Source organism: Myotis davidii, unplaced genomic scaffold, assembly GCF_000327345.1.
Source record: "Myotis davidii unplaced genomic scaffold, ASM32734v1 scaffold128, whole genome shotgun sequence".
NCBI lineage: Eukaryota > Metazoa > Chordata > Mammalia > Chiroptera > Vespertilionidae > Myotis > Myotis davidii.
The window spans coordinates 726,647-745,599 of NW_006299719.1; the positions used below are offsets into that span (position 1 = coordinate 726,647).

Below are 18,953 nucleotides of genomic sequence, written 5' to 3' on the forward strand. Positions count from 1 at the left end.
CCCGCCCAAGTGCACGAATTTCGTGCACTGGGCCTCTAGTAAGATACAATATATAATATATGATGTATATATATAACATACAAAATATGTGTTCATCTATTATTTATATTGTTGGTAAGTTTCCAGTCAACTGTAGGCTATTATTATTTAAGTTTTTAAAGAGTCAATAATTATATTCAAATTTTGACTGTGTAGGGGTTGGTACCCCTAACTCCTGCATTGTTCAAGATTTAACTGTAGTTAATTCATAGATGATATAGAGGAATGGAGAAATAAGGCCTTAGAAATAAAAATGCTTGCCTCCATCCTAGGGGAAGAAAAAGAATTCTTTTATTTTGGGGTAGATCAATAACAATGAAAATAAACCAGAAGGTATTTCTCAATAAGATCTTATATATATTAAGTTTTTACTAAATTGCCCACTTGTGGTTATTATTTTTGATAAGGTATGTGGATTGAACATATAAATAAAATATATTTAGGGATGCTAAAGAATGAATGGGCTTCAATATCTCCTTGGTGGTTTGATGACCAGCACATGGTCTCCCTTCTCTACTAACCTAAGAGGTTACCCTAGGTGAAGGCAAAGGGAGGCAGCTCCCCTCTTCCAGATTCTCAGGCATATACTCAGGTTATAGACCTTTGGGGTACATAGGTCCCTCAGGGATCAGTTTAAATGAGTGAAGGGAAGTCACTGAATTATTAGCCCTTTAGACATATTTCTAAATAGCAGATTGCATAGTCATTCTACCACAGAATGCCCTTCCCCAAGCCCACCCCAACACTTTTCCTATAGTCCCCATGTATGTAGGACTTACTTTTAAATTCTCTTCTTTTTCCATCTACCTACATTGCAGGTTTTTCCATATTCTATTCATGAAATTAGAAGAAATGTTCCAGACATTCTAAGAATAAAGACTAAGATTTCTTTCCTGGCCCAATTCCCTTCTGGCAGAACGGCTGTATATGTTAGGATATAGGAATGTGCACTGCACAGGTTCATGGGGTGTCATTCATATTGTCATCGATGGGGAATGTCCCCTCCTGGAGTTGTGCAGAGTTCAACTTACACAGCTGTACAGGCTGCCATTCCTCCTGGCAGCTGCCTTAGACCTAAGGATAAGGACAGCCACTTCACTAATTCATATTTTGGAAGCTCCTGCTTAGCCCTCCAGATACATTGCAACATCTAGTCATGTTACCTCTTTTGTAATTAAAGATTTTTCAGTACCTTTAGGATTAAGTCTGTTGCCAGTGAATTCTAAGAGTGCTGGTCTAATTTTATCCAAATCACTTAGATGAGTTGTTTAAAAAATAAAGATTTCTCACCTGGCCGGCGTGGCTCAATGGTTGAACATTGACCTATGAACCAGGCGGTCATGGTTTGATTCCTGCTCAGGGCATATGCCTGGGTTGTGGACTCGATCCCCAGTAGGGGGTGTTCAGGAGGCAGCCGATCAAAGATTCTCTCTCATCATTGATGTTTCTAACTCTCTCTCCTTCTCACTTCCTCTGTGAAATCAATAAAAATATTAAATAAATAAATAAATAAATAAATAAATGAATGAATGAAAATTTCTGGACTCCAGATTGAAGATTCTGGCTTGAGAGATATAGGGTACAACCTGGAAGTAGATGGTTTAGATTAGAACACAGCCCCCCATGCTCTATCCTACCCTGGGTAATTCTGATGCACAGCCCCATTTAGGAAACACAAGTCTACCTCCTCCCTACACCACGAGGCTTCACTATTGGGCTTCAGGCAGCTTCACTGATTTCATACCACATACTGTATTTCAGTTTTCCTGGAATCTTTACACTACTGAGTATACATCATGCTGTTAGGTGCATTGATTATGTTACACATTCCTCTGCCTGCAAGAGGTTTTTTGAATTTATTTATTTATTTATTTATTTATTTATTTATTTCTCTGTCAAGTGAACCTGTCTCTTGTTCTTTATGACCTAAACGATATGGTATCTCCTTGATTGGACTTCTAGTACTCCTTCACCTAGAATCCATTATTCCCACAACTAGGTTCCTATAATAGTACTGGTGGCCCAGTGCACGAAATTCGTACCCTGGGGGGAGGGGTTGTCCCTCAGCCCGGCCTGCACCCTGCCCAATCTGGGACCCCTCAGGGGAAGTCTGACTACTGGTTTAGGCCTGATCATGCAGGGACAAGCCCCTCACAATCTGGGACCACTGGCTCCTAACCTGCCAGCGTGGTCACCTCCAACTGCCCTCCCCTGCGGCCATCTTGTGGCAGACATCTTGTGATGACCATCTGTGGCGACCATCTTATGGTGATCATCTTGTGACAACATGGGGGTAACCATCTTGTGGCGGCCATCTTGTGACGATGTGGGGGGTGGCCATATTGTGGCAGCCATCTTGTGACAACATGGGGGTGGCTATCTTGTGATGATGTGGTGGCGGCCATCTTGTGACGACATGGGGTGGCCATCTCTGTGATGATGTGGTAGTGGCCATCTTGTGACGACATCACGCGATGCCACCTAGGCTTTTATTATATAGGACTAGAAGCCCGATGCACGAATTCATGCACCAGTGTTGTCCCTTGGCCTGGCCTGCAGGATCGGGCTGAAACTGGCTCTCCGACATCCCCTGAGGGGTCGCAGATTGCAAGAGGGCACAGGCCAGGCCGAGGGACCCCACCGGTGCATAATTAAGGCCGGGGAGGGATGTGGGAAGTTGGCCAGTCAAAGAGGGGCTCCAGGGCACGTCTGGCCCATCTCACTCGGTCCTGATTGGCCGGACCCCAGCAGCAAGCTAACCTACCAGTCGGAGCGTCTGCCCCTTGGTGGTCAGTGCATGTCATAGCAACTGGTCGACCAGTCGACTGTCAGCCCCCTGGTGTTAAGTGCAGGTCATAGCAAGCGGTTGAGTGGCCTTAGCATGTCATTAGCATATTACACTTTGATTGAACAGCCAACCGGGCCACTGGACACTTAGCATATTAGGCTTTTATTATATAGGATGTATTATAAAAGTGATCCTCAATAGTTAATAGTTACTGCCCCAAAAGAATTTTTAAAATCATGTGCTTAACATCATAAATTTGCATCATGTTTACAGCGTTGTCTAAATACCAAAAATATAAATTCTAGCATATTAAAACAGCAACTCTTTCAAATAAGTATATGCCATCACTTTTTAAAATACATCCAACATAATGTCAACACCTGTGTTAGGTCATGTTCTTCCAGAAGACACCACTCAAGTGATGGATTAATCAGGAGCTCCCAGAAGTGGATCAGGGAGTAGAAAACATGTGATAGGATTCGGGTGAAGTCCCAGCCTCAGCCTAATGCCACTCGGAGCTCAGATGGCAATTGCACGTCCAAGTTCATCCCCTTTCTAGGCAACGTAGTCACCATGTGCAGCCTTTGTCATTATTGACTGTGCGGTGGTGGGTGTCAGGGCAGGGGGATAGCAAACAGACTTCTAGGCACTTCCTTCTGTCTTAGGGTGGAGGCTCCAGCAGCCTAAAGCCAGAGCAGCCAAGCATGCCAGCTGGGAGATGGGAGCAGCGCTGAATAAAGGAATCTGTGGCTATGTGGCTGGGTTCCAGTGTCCTCAACCATAACCTGACGTGATACCAGCAGTAATTTAACATAGACTTCTGATTCTGGGAAGATGGTGTATATATACTTTTTCCTGTTCTTTCCACTAAGTGTCACTAAAAACTCAACATTTGTAAAGAAGATGACTCTAAAAGCTGGAGAGGGAGGACCGGCTGGAGTTCACAGCACCTGGAGAGCAACAGAGTGAGTTCACTGGGTTTTCCTTTGCCTTGCATACCCCCGGCACTGGAAAAGCCAGCAACCAGAAATGCCAACGGGCTCAGAAAAAAGAAGGAGAAGTCAATAAAGGCCTGCTCTCTCTAGCCCAAGAACCAGGAAAGGAACAAAAACTTCCATCAAGTAACAGCTCTCCTGAAGGGCTCGGCAGTTAGCCGGGCACAGGTGTCTGGGCAGGCAGCAGAGCTGGGAGTGCTTCGGAAGTGAAGGCTGATGGAATGGATGAGCTGGCTTGAACAGAAAGCTGGGAATGCTCACGGGGTTCTTAGCCTGTAGTTGACAATTGAAGCACTTGAGAGCTTTAAAAAAAATACACATGCTAACTGTCCCTGGAGATTCTCAGTTCCTTTCTGTATTTTTTCATGATCTACACATGATTCTGAGGTGCAATAAATGTTAAAAATAAGTTAAACATTGCTATAATTTTTATTCAAATATTCCTAATGTTCAGGTTCTCTTGAAAGGGTATAATAGTTGTTTTGCAGAAGTAGAAATTAAAACTTAAAAGAGGAGATGTATTAACAACCATAATTTTATTTTTGTAATGAATTTCTGTGATTTAAAAGATGGTGCTTAATGAATACTATACATAGCTATTTTAAAAAGGCATCTATGTTTATAAGATGGGTGTCTCTAAAATATAGAGAAAAATTAAATTTTGCTTTTCTGAATGTCTGATACACTCAATAAACTAAAATACTCTTATAAAGAGCAGCTTTGTAATAATTATTAGAAACATTATTCCACCAAAGACACTGTAGAACCAAATCTCAGTAATCTTCAGGGAAGATAGTTACATTGACTTCAGGATCATCATCATTTTCAAGTTCTTTATCACCGTCTTCAGTAACAGATCTGCCATCTGCTTTTTCTCGGTTTCTTTTTTTCTTATGAGAATATGAATTACTTTTCTTGATGGTTTTCTCTTTGGGATATAAGTCAGTAATACTTTCTCTTTCCAAAGCATGTTGTAGGCAGTTGTAAAACCTATAAAGACATAAGTACTCCTGTTACATCAGTGTTTTGAAACTGGATGACTGAAATACATCTAGAACTTAAATTATATAAATTTGATCTCATATTAACCTCAATAAAAAATGAGTCAAAGAAATAACATGATTTTTGCTTTTATTATTGTTTAATTGTGGAACAGAATGTTTTCTACTAAGAACAGTCTTGAAAATTGAGTTGGAATCACTTCTTTTTTTAAAAAAAATATATTTTTACTGATTTCAGAGAGGAGGGGAGAGGTAGAGAGGTAGAAACATCAATGATGAGAGAGAAACATTGATTGGTTGCCTCCTGCATGGCCCATACTGGGGATCAAGCCCGCAACCTGGGCATATGCCCTTGACTGGAATTGAACCTGGGACCCTTAATGCCAAAGGCCAATGCTCTCTCTATCCACTGAGCAAACGAGGTAGGGCTGGAATCACTTCTTGACAATTTCTATTCTACCTCATGTTCTATTCCACATATACCTGTCAAACAAAGAAGGTAAAAACAATTTTTTTCTTTATAAAAAAAATCATACATGTAATAGAAACTCATTTTAGAGAGTTTGGAAATAATGTGCAGTTATAAATACAAGTAGTGATTCTTACTATTTTTATTCTTTCTAGTTTATTAATGTATTCTGAATTAATGTATTTATACATGTACACATATTTCTACCGTCTTTTACACAATTGTGGTATTACATATAGTTTTATACTGTTTTTTAAAGTTTCTTGAAAACATTTTCTATATCAATCAAATGAGCTACAAAATAGCGCTTTTTAATGATAGTATAACATTATGTCACCTACATTGGTTTTAATTTATTTTCAAATTTTCCCTAATACAAACAACAATTTGACAAACATTTTTGAAAACAATGTGATCTGAATTTCTAGCTCTTCCCTGAGGACAGACACCTAGAAATGTAACTACATGGTTAAAGGTATAAACATTTTAAGGTTCTTGAAAAATACTGTTTTCCAGAATGGATACTTAGTATGCTTCTAATATTAATACCTGAGAGACCACTTCACTCATATACTGAATATTACCTTAAAAATACATGCTTTACTTGAATAGGTGATAACAGTATCTCATTATTTCTTTTTTTAAAATATATTTTTATTGATTTCAGAGAGGAAGAGAGAGGGCGAGAAATAGAAACATCAATGATGAGAGAGAAAATCATTGATCAGCTGCCTCCTGCACACCCCACACTGGGGATGGAGCCCTCAATCCAGGCATGTGCCCTTGACCGGAATTGAACCCAGTCTGCAAGCTTACACTCTGTCCACTGAGCCAAACTGGCTATGGCTCATTATTTCAATCCTCATTTATCTGTTGGCAAGTGAAATTGAATGTTTTGCATTAGCTATTTGAATTATTATTTTTTTAATGTGAATTGTTCTTTTCCTTTACTCATTTTTCCACCGGAGTTTTAGTGTTAATTTTGTCATCCGATGTACTATTTTCTCCCTGAAAATTGGGCTTCATTTTTTTTCTGCTCCCACATTAACACCCGACAAGATGCTGCCTGACAGTGGCCGTCAGCATATGTGGGAGGCATCGAGGTGGCAGGTGTGCTGCATGTGCTTCACACCAGCTTGTCCTGGGAATGCTGAGGCTGGCTAATTCCAACCTCCCTGGTCCCGATTTTTTCATTTATAAAATTGGACATTATCCTGTATCTACAAGGGTTGTCAGAGGTTATAGAGCAGGGGTCCTCAAACTACGGCCCGCGGGCCACATGCAAATACAAATATTGTATTTGTTCCCGTTTTGTTTTTTTACTTCAAAATAAGATATGTGCAGTGTGCATAGGAATTTGTTCATAGTTTTTTTTTTTAAACTATAGTCCGGCCCTCCAAAGTCTGAGGGACAGTGAACTGGCCCCCTGTTTAAAAAGTTTGAGGACCCCTGTTATAGAGGATACATGTAAGTACCTAGCACAATGCCTGGCACAGAGTAAGTTCTCTATGATGACTATTTTTATAGATAGTAAACTCCATGAGACCAAGACTCCCCATCTATCTTGTTTTCTGTTATATTCGTAGCATATAGTACAATGCTGACACACTCAGCAAAAATATGCCAAATAAGTGAATAAATACCTTTCAAAAAAGGTAACTTATTAGCCTAGGTCCCAAATTAGAAAGCCTGGGAGGTTGAGACCTCCCTTGTTCTCTCATCGCAAATGAGAAATCCATCATAGGGACCTTGTCATGCTTATGTGTCCTATTTTAATGGGAGACTATGACAGGAAGTTTTTGACATCTACAGAATAGATTGCTATTTGGACCAATTTTCTCCTTTCTTTAATTCAATGAACAGGCTTAGTTCTACTTGCAAAGGCTCTGAAATTTCCCTAAAAAACTAAGATATCCACCTATTCCCAAATACTCCACACAATTGTAATTATACCTAACATGATCGCTACACATCCTGTCCATATTTCAAGAACTTAACATACTCAACACTCTACATTTTGATATTTAGCACTAAGCCTGGCATAATAGGTGTTCATAGATATTACTTCAATGAGTAAGTCAATCTCAATGGTGGAGGTATAATAAAAGGGAAAACTGTACAGTAAGAGTTACAAGCAAAAGGCTTTGAAAAATATTAAATGACATACAATTCTGTAGACTCTGTTCCATGGTAACCTCTTCATTAAATGTATCCTGTACATCTTTACTGAACTGAAACTTGGCTCTCCCACAAAGACACCATTTGCCCTGCATTCCTCTCAAGTGGAGACTGCTGACTCCACCACCACAGAGTTGAGACAAGGTCAGAATTCAAATGGCTCACCAAAACTTTGCCAGGCTAAACTCCTGCATCTGCCCCTTATGTCATCTACCAAAAATTCTGTTCAGTCCCTATGTTTATGAAAACTTCTACACTTGGTTTGATCTCTCTAAGGTCTGACCATCATCCTGGGAGACTACAATGACTGGTTTTCTTCTCATCTTCCAAACTGCCTATTTAGAATGGCTTAATATAATGACCCAACAGAATGACTTATTTAATCTAAAACAGAAATGCAAGCATGCCACAAAATGGGAGAATCATCCTTGCTGATCATAAGAGGCTATCCATGATATGCAACTTCATCTTCTATCATTCTCCACCCAATCCTGTACGTTCGACTCAGGCAACCATATTATTTGTTGTTGCTGGGGTTTTTTCTTGACTATATTCTATTCCTATAAAATTATAGAAAAGATTAAATTCTCTTTTATGACCACAGAGAATTAACGGCTTGTGTAAAATATCTTGTCTATCACACATAAAAAAAGGAATTATAGAGGAACAAGTGCCTTACTTTAATCTTCCACTAAAGAACCTAAGAATTCAAAGCTACATCCTTCAGGTACCACAAAACAACTGGTAAATGGAACAAAGACACTTTTGTGCTAAAAGGCAAGAATAAAAACTTCAAATACTTTCTCCTTTTCCTTTTTTAAGGGAACTTTCAAAAAGTCTTTTGGGAAACTATCTTACACATTAAGTCAGAAATTTGTTTTTCAATTGCATGCTCTCTACTCATTCTATGATCCTCTACATAGCATTCTAAAGTTCACTTCTCAAAGTGTAATTTCCTCAGCTCTCACAGGCAACAAAGAGAGCTCGGAGTGTAAAAAGAAATGTATATTCAGGCAACTGTTTCTTTTCTCTCCTGAAAAGAAAATCAAATTGTCCTCAGTTTTTCTACCTCTGTTGTCAAGATTATCATGCTGCAGGGCAACACGTACTCAGTTCTCTTCATTAGAGAACTTTTCAGGCCAGCGCTGTGAAAATGAATCCTTGTCTTTCAGATCAATTTCAGGACCACTTGCAATAAAAAGCTGAAATTTCTTTGACTTCTGAAATAGGAGGGAAAATTTAATAAAATCTAGGCACAATTTCATACCCTTTTAGGCTTCCATTATTCACAAGTAACAAAGAAGGCTATTTTCATATATTATGCATTTAGATTTTAACTAAGCTCTAGCATTTTTATTTAAAAACATGTATGCAACGGCCTGTCTCAGGTGCTGGAAAAAGAGGTAAGGAGGGCAGAGTCTAACGGGAGCTTGCAGAGCTGTAAGGACAAGTTCAACACACCATGAGAAAGATAAATTAAAGTGGGAGCACACTGGGGGCACTTTGCTCCAAGTGAGATCATGAAAAGCTCTTTGGTAAAAACCCAATGCCTGGTCCCAGTTGCAAGGGTGAATGCAAAGCTGGCTGGTGATGGGAGTGGAATTATGGGAGGACAACTGAAGGGGAAAGTATGTCGAGGGAAAAATTATCAGAATAGAAAATATATATTTTTTCACTTTATATTATTTACCTTTTTGATCTTAAGTATACAGGGAAATGTACAAGTTGTTTATTTACCTGCTTTAGTTCCACTTTTAAAAATAAGACTAGTGCCCTCCCTAGCTGTTTTGGCCAGGTGGACAGAGCGTTGGCCTGCGGGCTGAAGGGTACCAGGTTCGATTCCAGTCAAGGGCACATGCCTGGGTTGTGGGCACATCCCCAGTAGGAGATGTGCAGGAGGTGGCTGATCAATGTTTCTCTCTCATCGATGTTTCTAACTCTCTATCTCTCTCCCTTCCTCTCTGTAAAAAATCAATAAAATATATTTAAAAAAAATAAATAAAAATAAAAAATAAAAATATTTTAGTCTTTGGCTTTGATTTTTCACATTGGCAGAAAATTTCTTGTTGATGAAATATTACTCATTTGGATCTTGACTTTTAAAAATTCTCTTATTATAGCTATTTTAATTGTGAAACTTTGGTCCTATGACAAACCAATTTTAGTACTCGATGTCTGATTGCAGAACTCATCACCTTCAGTATTTATTATTTTTTTCTCTTTTCAACATCAGAAGAGTAACTTTTTCTCTGCATTTGGTTGAAAGCACAGCTGTTCCCAAAGGAGCTCCCTAATTTGTACAGCCTTTCTGAATTCACTTGTAATCTTCTAATCAGTATCTTAAGACACTTTTTACCCTTCTTTAATTTTTCACTGATTTTACATGATGAGCATGGCTCTCTTGATAGCAGCATGCACACTGTAATCTCAAAACATATCTTTGAGTCAGTGGATTTAAAACATAATTTGATTTTATAGCTGGTGAACATGGCTCAATTAACTTCACCAGGTGTACTAATGTAGTTACTTGATCTTGGGCTATATTTATAATCTTGTTGAAATTCAAGTAAGGAAACAGAAAAACTGATTTGCTACCTCCTATCCTTTAGCAACAACCTCACCAGAATACTATAGAATGGATGTGGTAAGTGTTTGGAATGGTGCCAATAAGTACCTACATAGAGTTCAAACACTACAGTCTGGTGGGATGACTGGGTACTCTTCAGTTGCTTACTTGAAATTATTACTTTACTTAGAATGTTTGTTCAAAGCATTTTGTGGCCAGGTAACCTCTAGCTTTTCTCAGCCACAGTCCTCTTAGAAAATTAAGCTAATGCCTTGAGACATCCACTGTATATAATAATTAATTTCTCTCCAATGTATCGAGAATGGGACAAGTACTGTTGCTGGGAGAACTGAGAAATAGTCACTTGAATAATTTTGTGAATCCTGTTGTTCAAATAAGGAGCCCTGGTTGAGAAAGCCTGGATGGTGATACTGCTGTGGTTATTGGTTTACTCTCTTCATGTGTCATTGAATAAGAAGGGCTATTGGATCCGGAGAATCCATGACACAACAGGGCCAGGACTAATCATTATAGGTATGCTACTGAATATATACTAAAATTGTTCTTTACGATAAGTATTTCCCCCTAGTTAGATATAAGAAAAAAAAAGCCAAGGGAGTTGAGTAAGTTGTGGTAGACTTTGGATCTGAACTCAGTTCTAGCTCCAGAGATCTACCCCTTTCCACCATGAGACTGCTGCCATCAGCACTTCCAGCCTTAGCTGCTTCAAAGAAAATTCTAGGTATTAAAAAAAAAAAAATTTAAGCAGGCAAGTTAAGCAATAGGATTGCTTTGTATTTTACAGATAGGATTCTGACGGTGATATGGAGAATCACTTAGCAGAGAAACACACTAGAAGCATTTTACAATGAGACAAGTGAATATTGCAATGGTCTTGAATGAAGGAAGTGGCAGATGGGGAGAGATAATGATTCAAGAGTTACTTGGGTAGAGATTGACTGATTAAAAGGTGGCCAAGGGAGGTGGGGAGAAGGGGAAAAGGAAATTATAAATGATATTAAGTTGGCCAATACCACTTGAGTAACTCAGAGATGCACATCTTGTTGATGGTAGGTCAGTGGTATTATCCTATACTAGGGGCCCAGTGCACAAATTTGTGTACCTTGAAAGGAACTGTGGACTGTGAGGTTGAGGTGGGCACAGGGGCAGGTCTCGGCACCCCTGCCCGGCCCCTCCTACCGCAGCCCCCAGTCCCCTGTCTGCCGGCAGCCCCGCTCCCATCCATTGACGATGCCGGCCCCATTTGCACCTGCTGATGGCGTGGAGTGATTGGGGCTGGCGCCAGCAGCAGGTGTGAGCGGTGGCTGCTGCCTCGATTGCCCCTCAGGAGCAGGGGGAGGTGGAAAAGCCCTAAGGGGCTATTGGGGCAGGCAGCTGCTGCTCGCACCCACTGATGGTGCCAAGTGATTGGGGCTGGCGTCAGGAGCTGGCAGTGGGTGTGAACGGGGGCTCTGGTGCTGGCAGTGGGTGTGAGTGGGGTCAATGTTGGCAGCAGGTGCAAGTGCCAGGTGGGACTGCGGTGCATGGGAGCAAATAATTCTCAGCAACCAGCAGAGGCTCGCCCGATGACAGCAACCGGCGCCCTGCCTTGGTCTGGTGCCCCCACTCACCTGCTCCACCATCCCGCTGTGGCTAACGCCTGCCATGTTCCACTCTCTGCCACCTATTGCCAACGCCTGCCATGGTCCACGTGCCTCCTGGTGGTCAGCACATGTCATAGTGACTGGTTGTTTGGTTGTTCTGCTGTTTGGTTTATTTGCATAGTAGGATTTTGTATGTATAGATAATAAAAGGCTAATATGCAAATCAACTGAACTGGGGAACAACCGGTCGCTATGACACACACTGACCACCAGGGGGCAGGCACTCAATGCCGAGCTGCCCCTGGTGATAAGTGCGCGCCCAGCCAGAAGCAGGCCTAAACTGTCAGTCAGACATCCCCTGAGGGCTCCCGGACTGCGAGAGGGCACGGGGCGGGCTGATGGATGCCCCCCGCCTCCAGAGTACACAAATTTCATGCACTGGGCCTCTAGTCCTTATATAAGAAAGGCAACATAATAGTCACTTCTGTATATAAAAGACTATTCTTAGAAAAAAGTTTAAAAAAGAAAGCACTGTAAAAATTTTATTCATCCTAAGTGAAATTTAAGAACAGGAGAAGTATAAAGATGTGAACTAATAGCCATAATCTTTACTAATAGGACAATTCTGGCAATGCTAGATCTAATCCATGATAAGAGATGGGTAGGAAATTCACCAGAGGTATAAAATATTTATCAGGCTAAAAATTAACCAGTCTATATTCTCCTAAAAAGGAGATTCTGGGTTAGGTCATCTCCAGGGGATCACACCAAGGGGCAGTGTGCACCTCTCCCATGGTTGCTTTTAACTTGATCAGTTATGGTCCCCATGGCTACTGGGCTTTCCTACCTGAGTGATTATGTTTAGCTCCTTTATACCCATTGCTGGCAGTCAATCATCCCATTCTCCTCCACGTAGCTTATGCTTCCATTTAGTACCCATTACAGTCTGGCCTACTTTCATCTATTACTTTAATCATCTTTTTATTATTCATGATAAGGCTATATATAGAAAAGCAGTTGGGAGTTTAAACTGAAGTGTATATTAATATTTTCAAAGATGATCTAGGCATAGAAAAATAACATGAACATATCTAATTAATGTACCTTTCAATTCTCTTCCTGTTTTCCTCCATTTTTTGATTTGCTATCTCTAACAGGAAGTCGATATATTCCTCTGTCACCATCAGTTTTCCCTTATGGCTTAATGGAACTTCTAAGCCATGTGTGCTCCGGACAGCCTTCAAGGAACAAGCAATTCGGACATGATGATTCATGTGCTAGAGATACTGAAGATAACTAAAGAAAATTCCAAGTTAGGGTTGTGTTTAAACATAGTTTAGCTCCATTATAGCATTTAGGTTTGTGCTCTGATATAAGTTAGCTAAACACAGTTGGATCACAGGAGATTAAATAGATTTTCCCTTCATGTAAAGTCATTTCTAAAGAAAGTCATTCTACACATTATTTTTCAGAGAAGCAGATACTATCAAAGAAGCCAATAACTTTTAACAGTTTCAATTTCACTAAAGCTTAGAAAGCTTTAATAGACTATTTAAAGAAAAGAAATAAATGAAATCTCAACAGAAGCTTCAAGGGAAAATCAAAATGGACTGGATTTGAAAGAGCCTCTTAGTGCTGCCTGAGCGGAGTGCAGTTATAAGAATAAGCCATGCCCGTTCTATCTCACAAAGTGGCTGCTTTCTTGATGCTTTAGGGCCAACCTTAGTAATCCTGTTGATGAAATAGTCAGCACGTTACAAGCAAATCCAAACACTGGATATAGATTAAGAACAACAACCAAAACTATCATGAAGAATAAAAATAAATTCAATGAAACTTTACTGAGTATCTGCAATGTAGGCCCTATGTAAGACGTGAAGATACAAGATGAATATAACGTGGTTCCTTTAAGAGCTTACACTTTGGAATAAGACATAAGCACGTGAACAAAAAATTGTAACACAACATAGGTGCTATGACAGGGGAAACACAAACATGTCCGCCCACGTGCACTTGAGTGTGCACACGCACAAACCATTAAAGAAATGTAGAAGAGATACAACTAAATGAGACAGGCCTCAGTTTCATGGGAAGGTGGCATTTGAGTTGGGATTTTAAAGGATAAGATCAATTTTACCACATGTAAAATGGGGGAGGAACAACTTATTTATAGTTATGGAGACATGACAGAGCACGATATATTTTTTATTTGGCTGGAATATAAGTATGCTAGCAGAAGAGCATCAACAAGGTAGATGGAAAGTAGTTTGGGTAAGGCCTTGAATATCAGGGAAAATATTTGGAGACCCTCACTTTTTCAAAAGGGGGGATTCTGACAGTACTGGGTGGAGGGACTGAAGAAGATGGACAGCAGGAAGACCAGCCAGGAGCCCACTGTAAAGACAGATGAGGGACACTGAGGACTTAAGTAGGGGCAATGACAGAGGGCTTAGAGAGGTGGACTCAGGTGTGAGAAATAAGAGGCAGATGTGATAGGACTTGTAACTAATTGAATATGGAAGACAAAGGAGAGGAAGGTAGAAGAATGGCTCTGTTCTTGCTAGGTCACCAGATGCAGCAGGGAATGAGACGGGGACACAAACCAGTACTATGGGCATTGCTTTTCTAGTTAGTCATGCTTTACAGGGGTCTTCTTTTTTCCCTAAATTTAAAATATATGTATTTTTTTATTGGTATTAGGAAGAGAGGAAGAGAAAGGAAGAAAGAAATATTGATGTGAGCAGGATAGAAAATAGGAAAGGCTAGGGAGCTAGAATGGAGGACAATCTGAAACCAGTTCAAGAGCAAATAATACACGTCCTGCCAAACAATAAATATAATCAGTAAATACTACAGCAGATCAGAATAAGGCAAATTCACCAGGGGCTAGCTTGGCCAGGAAAAGACTAAGAGAGGATGTGGAGCTTAGAAGGTGCCTTAATGATTATCCAGCCCAGGGATCAGCAAACTTTTTCTGAGAAAGGACAGATAGTAAACATTTTCAACTTTGTGGACCATATAGTATCTGGCATAACTACTCAATTTTACCACTGTAACACAAAAGCAATCTTAGACAGTGATTCGTCCAATTGGTGTAGTGGGATCCGACACTGCTGTGGGCTGGACTTGGCCCTATGGCAGTAGTTAGCTGGACCCCTGGTATGGCTGAGAAAATTCAGGCCCTGAGGGAGCTTACCCAAGTTCATTTAGCATAGCCGGGGGCCAGCCAGTATTTGTGCAGAGGACTTCAGATCCCCTATCTGTGATTCTTTCCATGGTATCATGGTGCTTATTAAATTGGGGCTATTTAAGATGAGGAGGGCACAGAGAATCAGGTTAAAAGTGGGAGAGTATACAGCACTATGAAATAAGACCACAAATGTACATCTAATATCTCTGGGACTTTGCCCTGTAGGAATAAATAAGTCACTGAAGGTTTCTGACACAGGGAATGGCAAGAAGATCTGAGTCAGAAGATACTAAAGGCAGGAGTCTAAGTACAAGTCTAAATTATTTCAATAACCTGGATCACTTCATGCTCAAAGAATTACTTTTTGCCAAAAGGTATCTTACCAACATCGTCTTTCCTCTCTTCCCCACTGTTATGCCAGAGTTCCTGAAACCAGAATCTATTGCCACCGAATGCTGTAAAAAAATAAATTTGTTAGATTCTGATAACCTGACTAATCAGACAAACCGTTAAACTCTACAAACTGCAGAAACATATATAACCCCAAACCTATGGTTAATTAAAAACTACCTGATTAAACTACTGCATTAAATTTTGGCAGAAGTTGTATGGCTTAAAATTAAGTCTACCCACATACTAATAAATTCAAGCATAATTACAAAGTTTTACCAGAATCTGTGCATCCTGCAACTCTCGACACTGCACATGAAGAATAAGGGGTTCGAATTTCAAAGTGGCATCACCATTCGCTTTTTTCAGAGCTGCAATCTAAATAAAAAATGTTAGTATCAGACACAAATATATGATCCTCTTCTTTTGAACCCCGGGACTTTTAGATTCCTCCAGCATTCTGTTCCCGAAATAACTTTTCACTTGGCTTTCTTGGTCCTTTCTCCAAAAACTTATTAATCTGCTTATTCTTTTAAAAGACATGATTTCTAATTCTCCCATATACCTCCTGTGTCATTCTTCCCAACCACGTTTTACAAAAGTAAACTATTACTGTATTTAATTCCATAACAGATTTTTCCATTAAGGAACAGGGTATGTAAAGACTGTAGTAGAAGGTCTGTTTAAATACTTGCTAGACAGAAGTTGGACTATTATGTCTGCGCTAGAATTTATATAGGGCAGTTGTTATTTCTGTTTGCCTAATATTCCTGGGCAGCATCCTCCCTCTTTCACACGGGACTGTTAATAATGGCCCTGTCACTCATCATTCCCACTATCATAATATCAGAGATGCCAAGTGCCTAGATCTGATCAAGGATAGAATTCCATTCTATTGGCAAAAATAACTGATCTCGGGGGATGGCTCAGAGTCCTTTAGGAATGGTACATGAATCTTCTGAAGTCTTTTTCTGCTGGGGTTGCTAGTAGCTAACTTTCCTGACACAAAGATAATCTGTAGCAGAAGAGAATAAGTACCCATAGGTACTCATTCAACCTATGCACATTTGAGCACCTGAACCAGTAATGTACGTGCCTGATTAATACAAACTTATATGAACTCATTTAAATATTTCAATCTAGGCAACTAAATCATCCAGCATGATACAAAGATTTTCAAGAAGCAATTCAGGTAATGTATAATTTATTTATATCAGTATAATGGTAATCTATCTATACTAATAAAAGGGTAATATGCTAATTAGACCGGATAGACTGGATGTCTTCCAGACAAAGCCACGGTGGCGGGGGCCGAGGCTGAGGTGATTAGGGGTAATCAGGCCAGCAGGGGAGAGTGATTAGGAGAGATTAGGTCAGCAGGGGAGCAGTTAGGGGTATCAGGCAGGCAGGCAAAGGGTTTAGGGGCAATCAGACAGGCAGGCAGAGATGGTTAGGGGCTATCAGGGAGGCAGGCAGAGGTGGTTAGGGGCGATCAAGCAGGCAGGCAGGTGAGCAGTTAGGAGCCAGCGGAACTGTATTACGAGAGAGTACAGCCCCCTTCTCCCCGCCGAGTGCACAAATTTTTGTGCACCGGGCCTCTAGTCCTATATAATAAAAGACTAATATGCAAATCGACCGAACAACCAAACGACTGGTTGCTATGACGTGCACTGACCATCAGGGGACAGATGCTCATCGCACAGGATCGGGCTCCCTCCTGTCTAGACTGGGCCTATGGAGATTGGGCCGAAACTGGCTATCCAACATCCCCCGAGAGGTCCCGGATTGCGAGAGGGTGCAGGCCAGACCAAGTGACCCCACCAGTGCACGAATCCATGCACGGGGCCTCTAGTATATAGATAATGCTAATGACTTATTCCTGGCTCCCTTTCTCCCTTTTCCTTCCATGATTTGTACCAGGTTACTGAGTTATAGAATAGCTGAAATAAAATTCAATCTTTGGATCCAATATGTGTCCGATGTCCATGAACTCTCTACTATGTCCAAGAGGATGTGTTGTGTCGAGCGGCCGTAGTAATGCTTGCATGCATATTTTTACTTTTATCTCCCACAACTCAGAAAAACCATCATAATAATTATGCACAAAAATCACCTTAAATTTTCTATTTTTCATCTGTATTTAAAGTGACCACGAATTAAAAAGTGTGATTTCTTTAACTTTACATATAAAAACTTACCACATCATCTTTTACACAAGGCTTGTGTGTAACTAGGAGCCAGCAACAGTTTTGTTTCTGAACCTCAAAGCCATTTATATTCTAAAATGAAAAATAACATAATCTAATGTAATCATACATTTACAAAAATAGCAAGTACAGTGAACACATAACATATTGTAGGCTTTCTTAAATTAATAATCCCAAGTGGTGATTTTTAAATTACTTTCCCCATTTTCTCTACACCAGAGATTTTTAACCTTTTTCATCTCATGGCACACATAAACTAATTACTAAAATTCTGCAGCACACACACATAAAAATTATATGTTTTGCCAATCTGAAAAAGCAACAACCAGGTGTAGTTTTGATTCATTCACACCGACGGCTATTGTTGTGCTGGCTGTTGTCATTTTTGTATTTAACAACCTCGGGGAAAAGAGGTCAGTGCCCCTGAGTAGCCAGGTCCTGCATGTTTTACAAATTAGTGCAGCACGCCAGGGTGCCTGTCGCAGAAGATCGCGGCTCTTTATTGTCCTCACTTCATGACCCAGGGAGGGCGTGAGCTTAGATAACTGTCCTCAAGTCACAGGGCCAGGAATTCCCAGAACCGGGCTGGAATCTACGAGGCATCACGCCACAGCCTCAGGGCTTCGCATCTCACGATAGATTAGATAGATAGATTAGATAAATAGATTAGATTAGATTAGATTAGATTGACACCGTGATAGATAGACACCGTGATAGATAGATAGATAGATAGATAGATAGATAGATAGACAGACAGACAGACAGACAGACAGACAGACACCGTGCTTCCTCTGACGGAGCGGAGGGGCCGCCGGGAGACAGGGGCCACCTTAACCGGCTACGCCCCCCCAGGCCCGCAGGCCGCGGTGCAGCCGCCAGCTAGGCCAGGCTGGAGATTCCGTTCCCTTCGATTTGGGAAAATCACATCCTCAGCCCTGGCACCTGCAGGTCACTTTGGGGTTTGTGAGAATGGCGGACTAGCAGGCCCCGCGCTACACCTACAGGATCCGACTCCGGACTTTCCAAAGATCTCCAGGTGACTCACAGACACACTCACGTTTTTAAGGCCCTGGTCTAATCCACCCTCTAAATTTCACCGATAAAGAAACCGAGACCACCCACTAGGACACACACACAAGCAGGCTGCACCGAGGTGTCGCCGGGGTGGGCACAGGGCTCCTGGCGTTCCCACTAGCGGGCAGGCGCCGCCGGGAGGGCACCGAGCAGGCTCACCGCATCGAGGAGGAGGATGCGCCCCGCGCAGGAGCTGGTGGTAAAGAACTGTTCTCGCCCATTCAGGAGCTGCACGAGCTCGGCCACATCCTCGTCCACGCTGCCCTTCCGGCTGAGGTCCGCCTTGCTCAGACACTGCGCCTTCCATCTGCTGAACTCCGCGCGGCGCTCCATGCGGGTTGGGATTTGGGGTCTGCACTTTGCCGGTGGCCCTCGCCTACCCTGGGGGCAGCCATCTTGGAGCGACGGGTGCCGGGAAGGGCCAAACTTCCGCGGCGTCGCGCTCTCGGGAG

At 41.3% G+C, this 18,953-nt stretch overlaps 1 protein-coding gene across 1 annotated transcript; it reads right to left on the reverse strand.

The window, feature by feature from the left end:
• Positions 1 to 4,339: 4,339 nt before the first annotated feature.
• On the reverse strand, positions 4,340 to 18,925 carry TYW3 (tRNA-yW synthesizing protein 3 homolog). The gene is made up of 6 exons (XM_006775906.2): positions 18,661 to 18,925; positions 17,419 to 17,499; positions 15,500 to 15,598; positions 15,214 to 15,285; positions 12,745 to 12,878; positions 4,340 to 4,812 (listed from the first exon to the last, which is right to left on the reverse strand). The coding sequence occupies exons 1-6, from the start codon at positions 18,832 to 18,834 to the stop codon at positions 4,596 to 4,598; spliced, it is 777 nt and encodes a 258-aa protein (XP_006775969.1). The 5' UTR covers positions 18,835 to 18,925; the 3' UTR covers positions 4,340 to 4,595.
• Between the last annotated feature and the right edge of the window lie 28 nt (positions 18,926 to 18,953).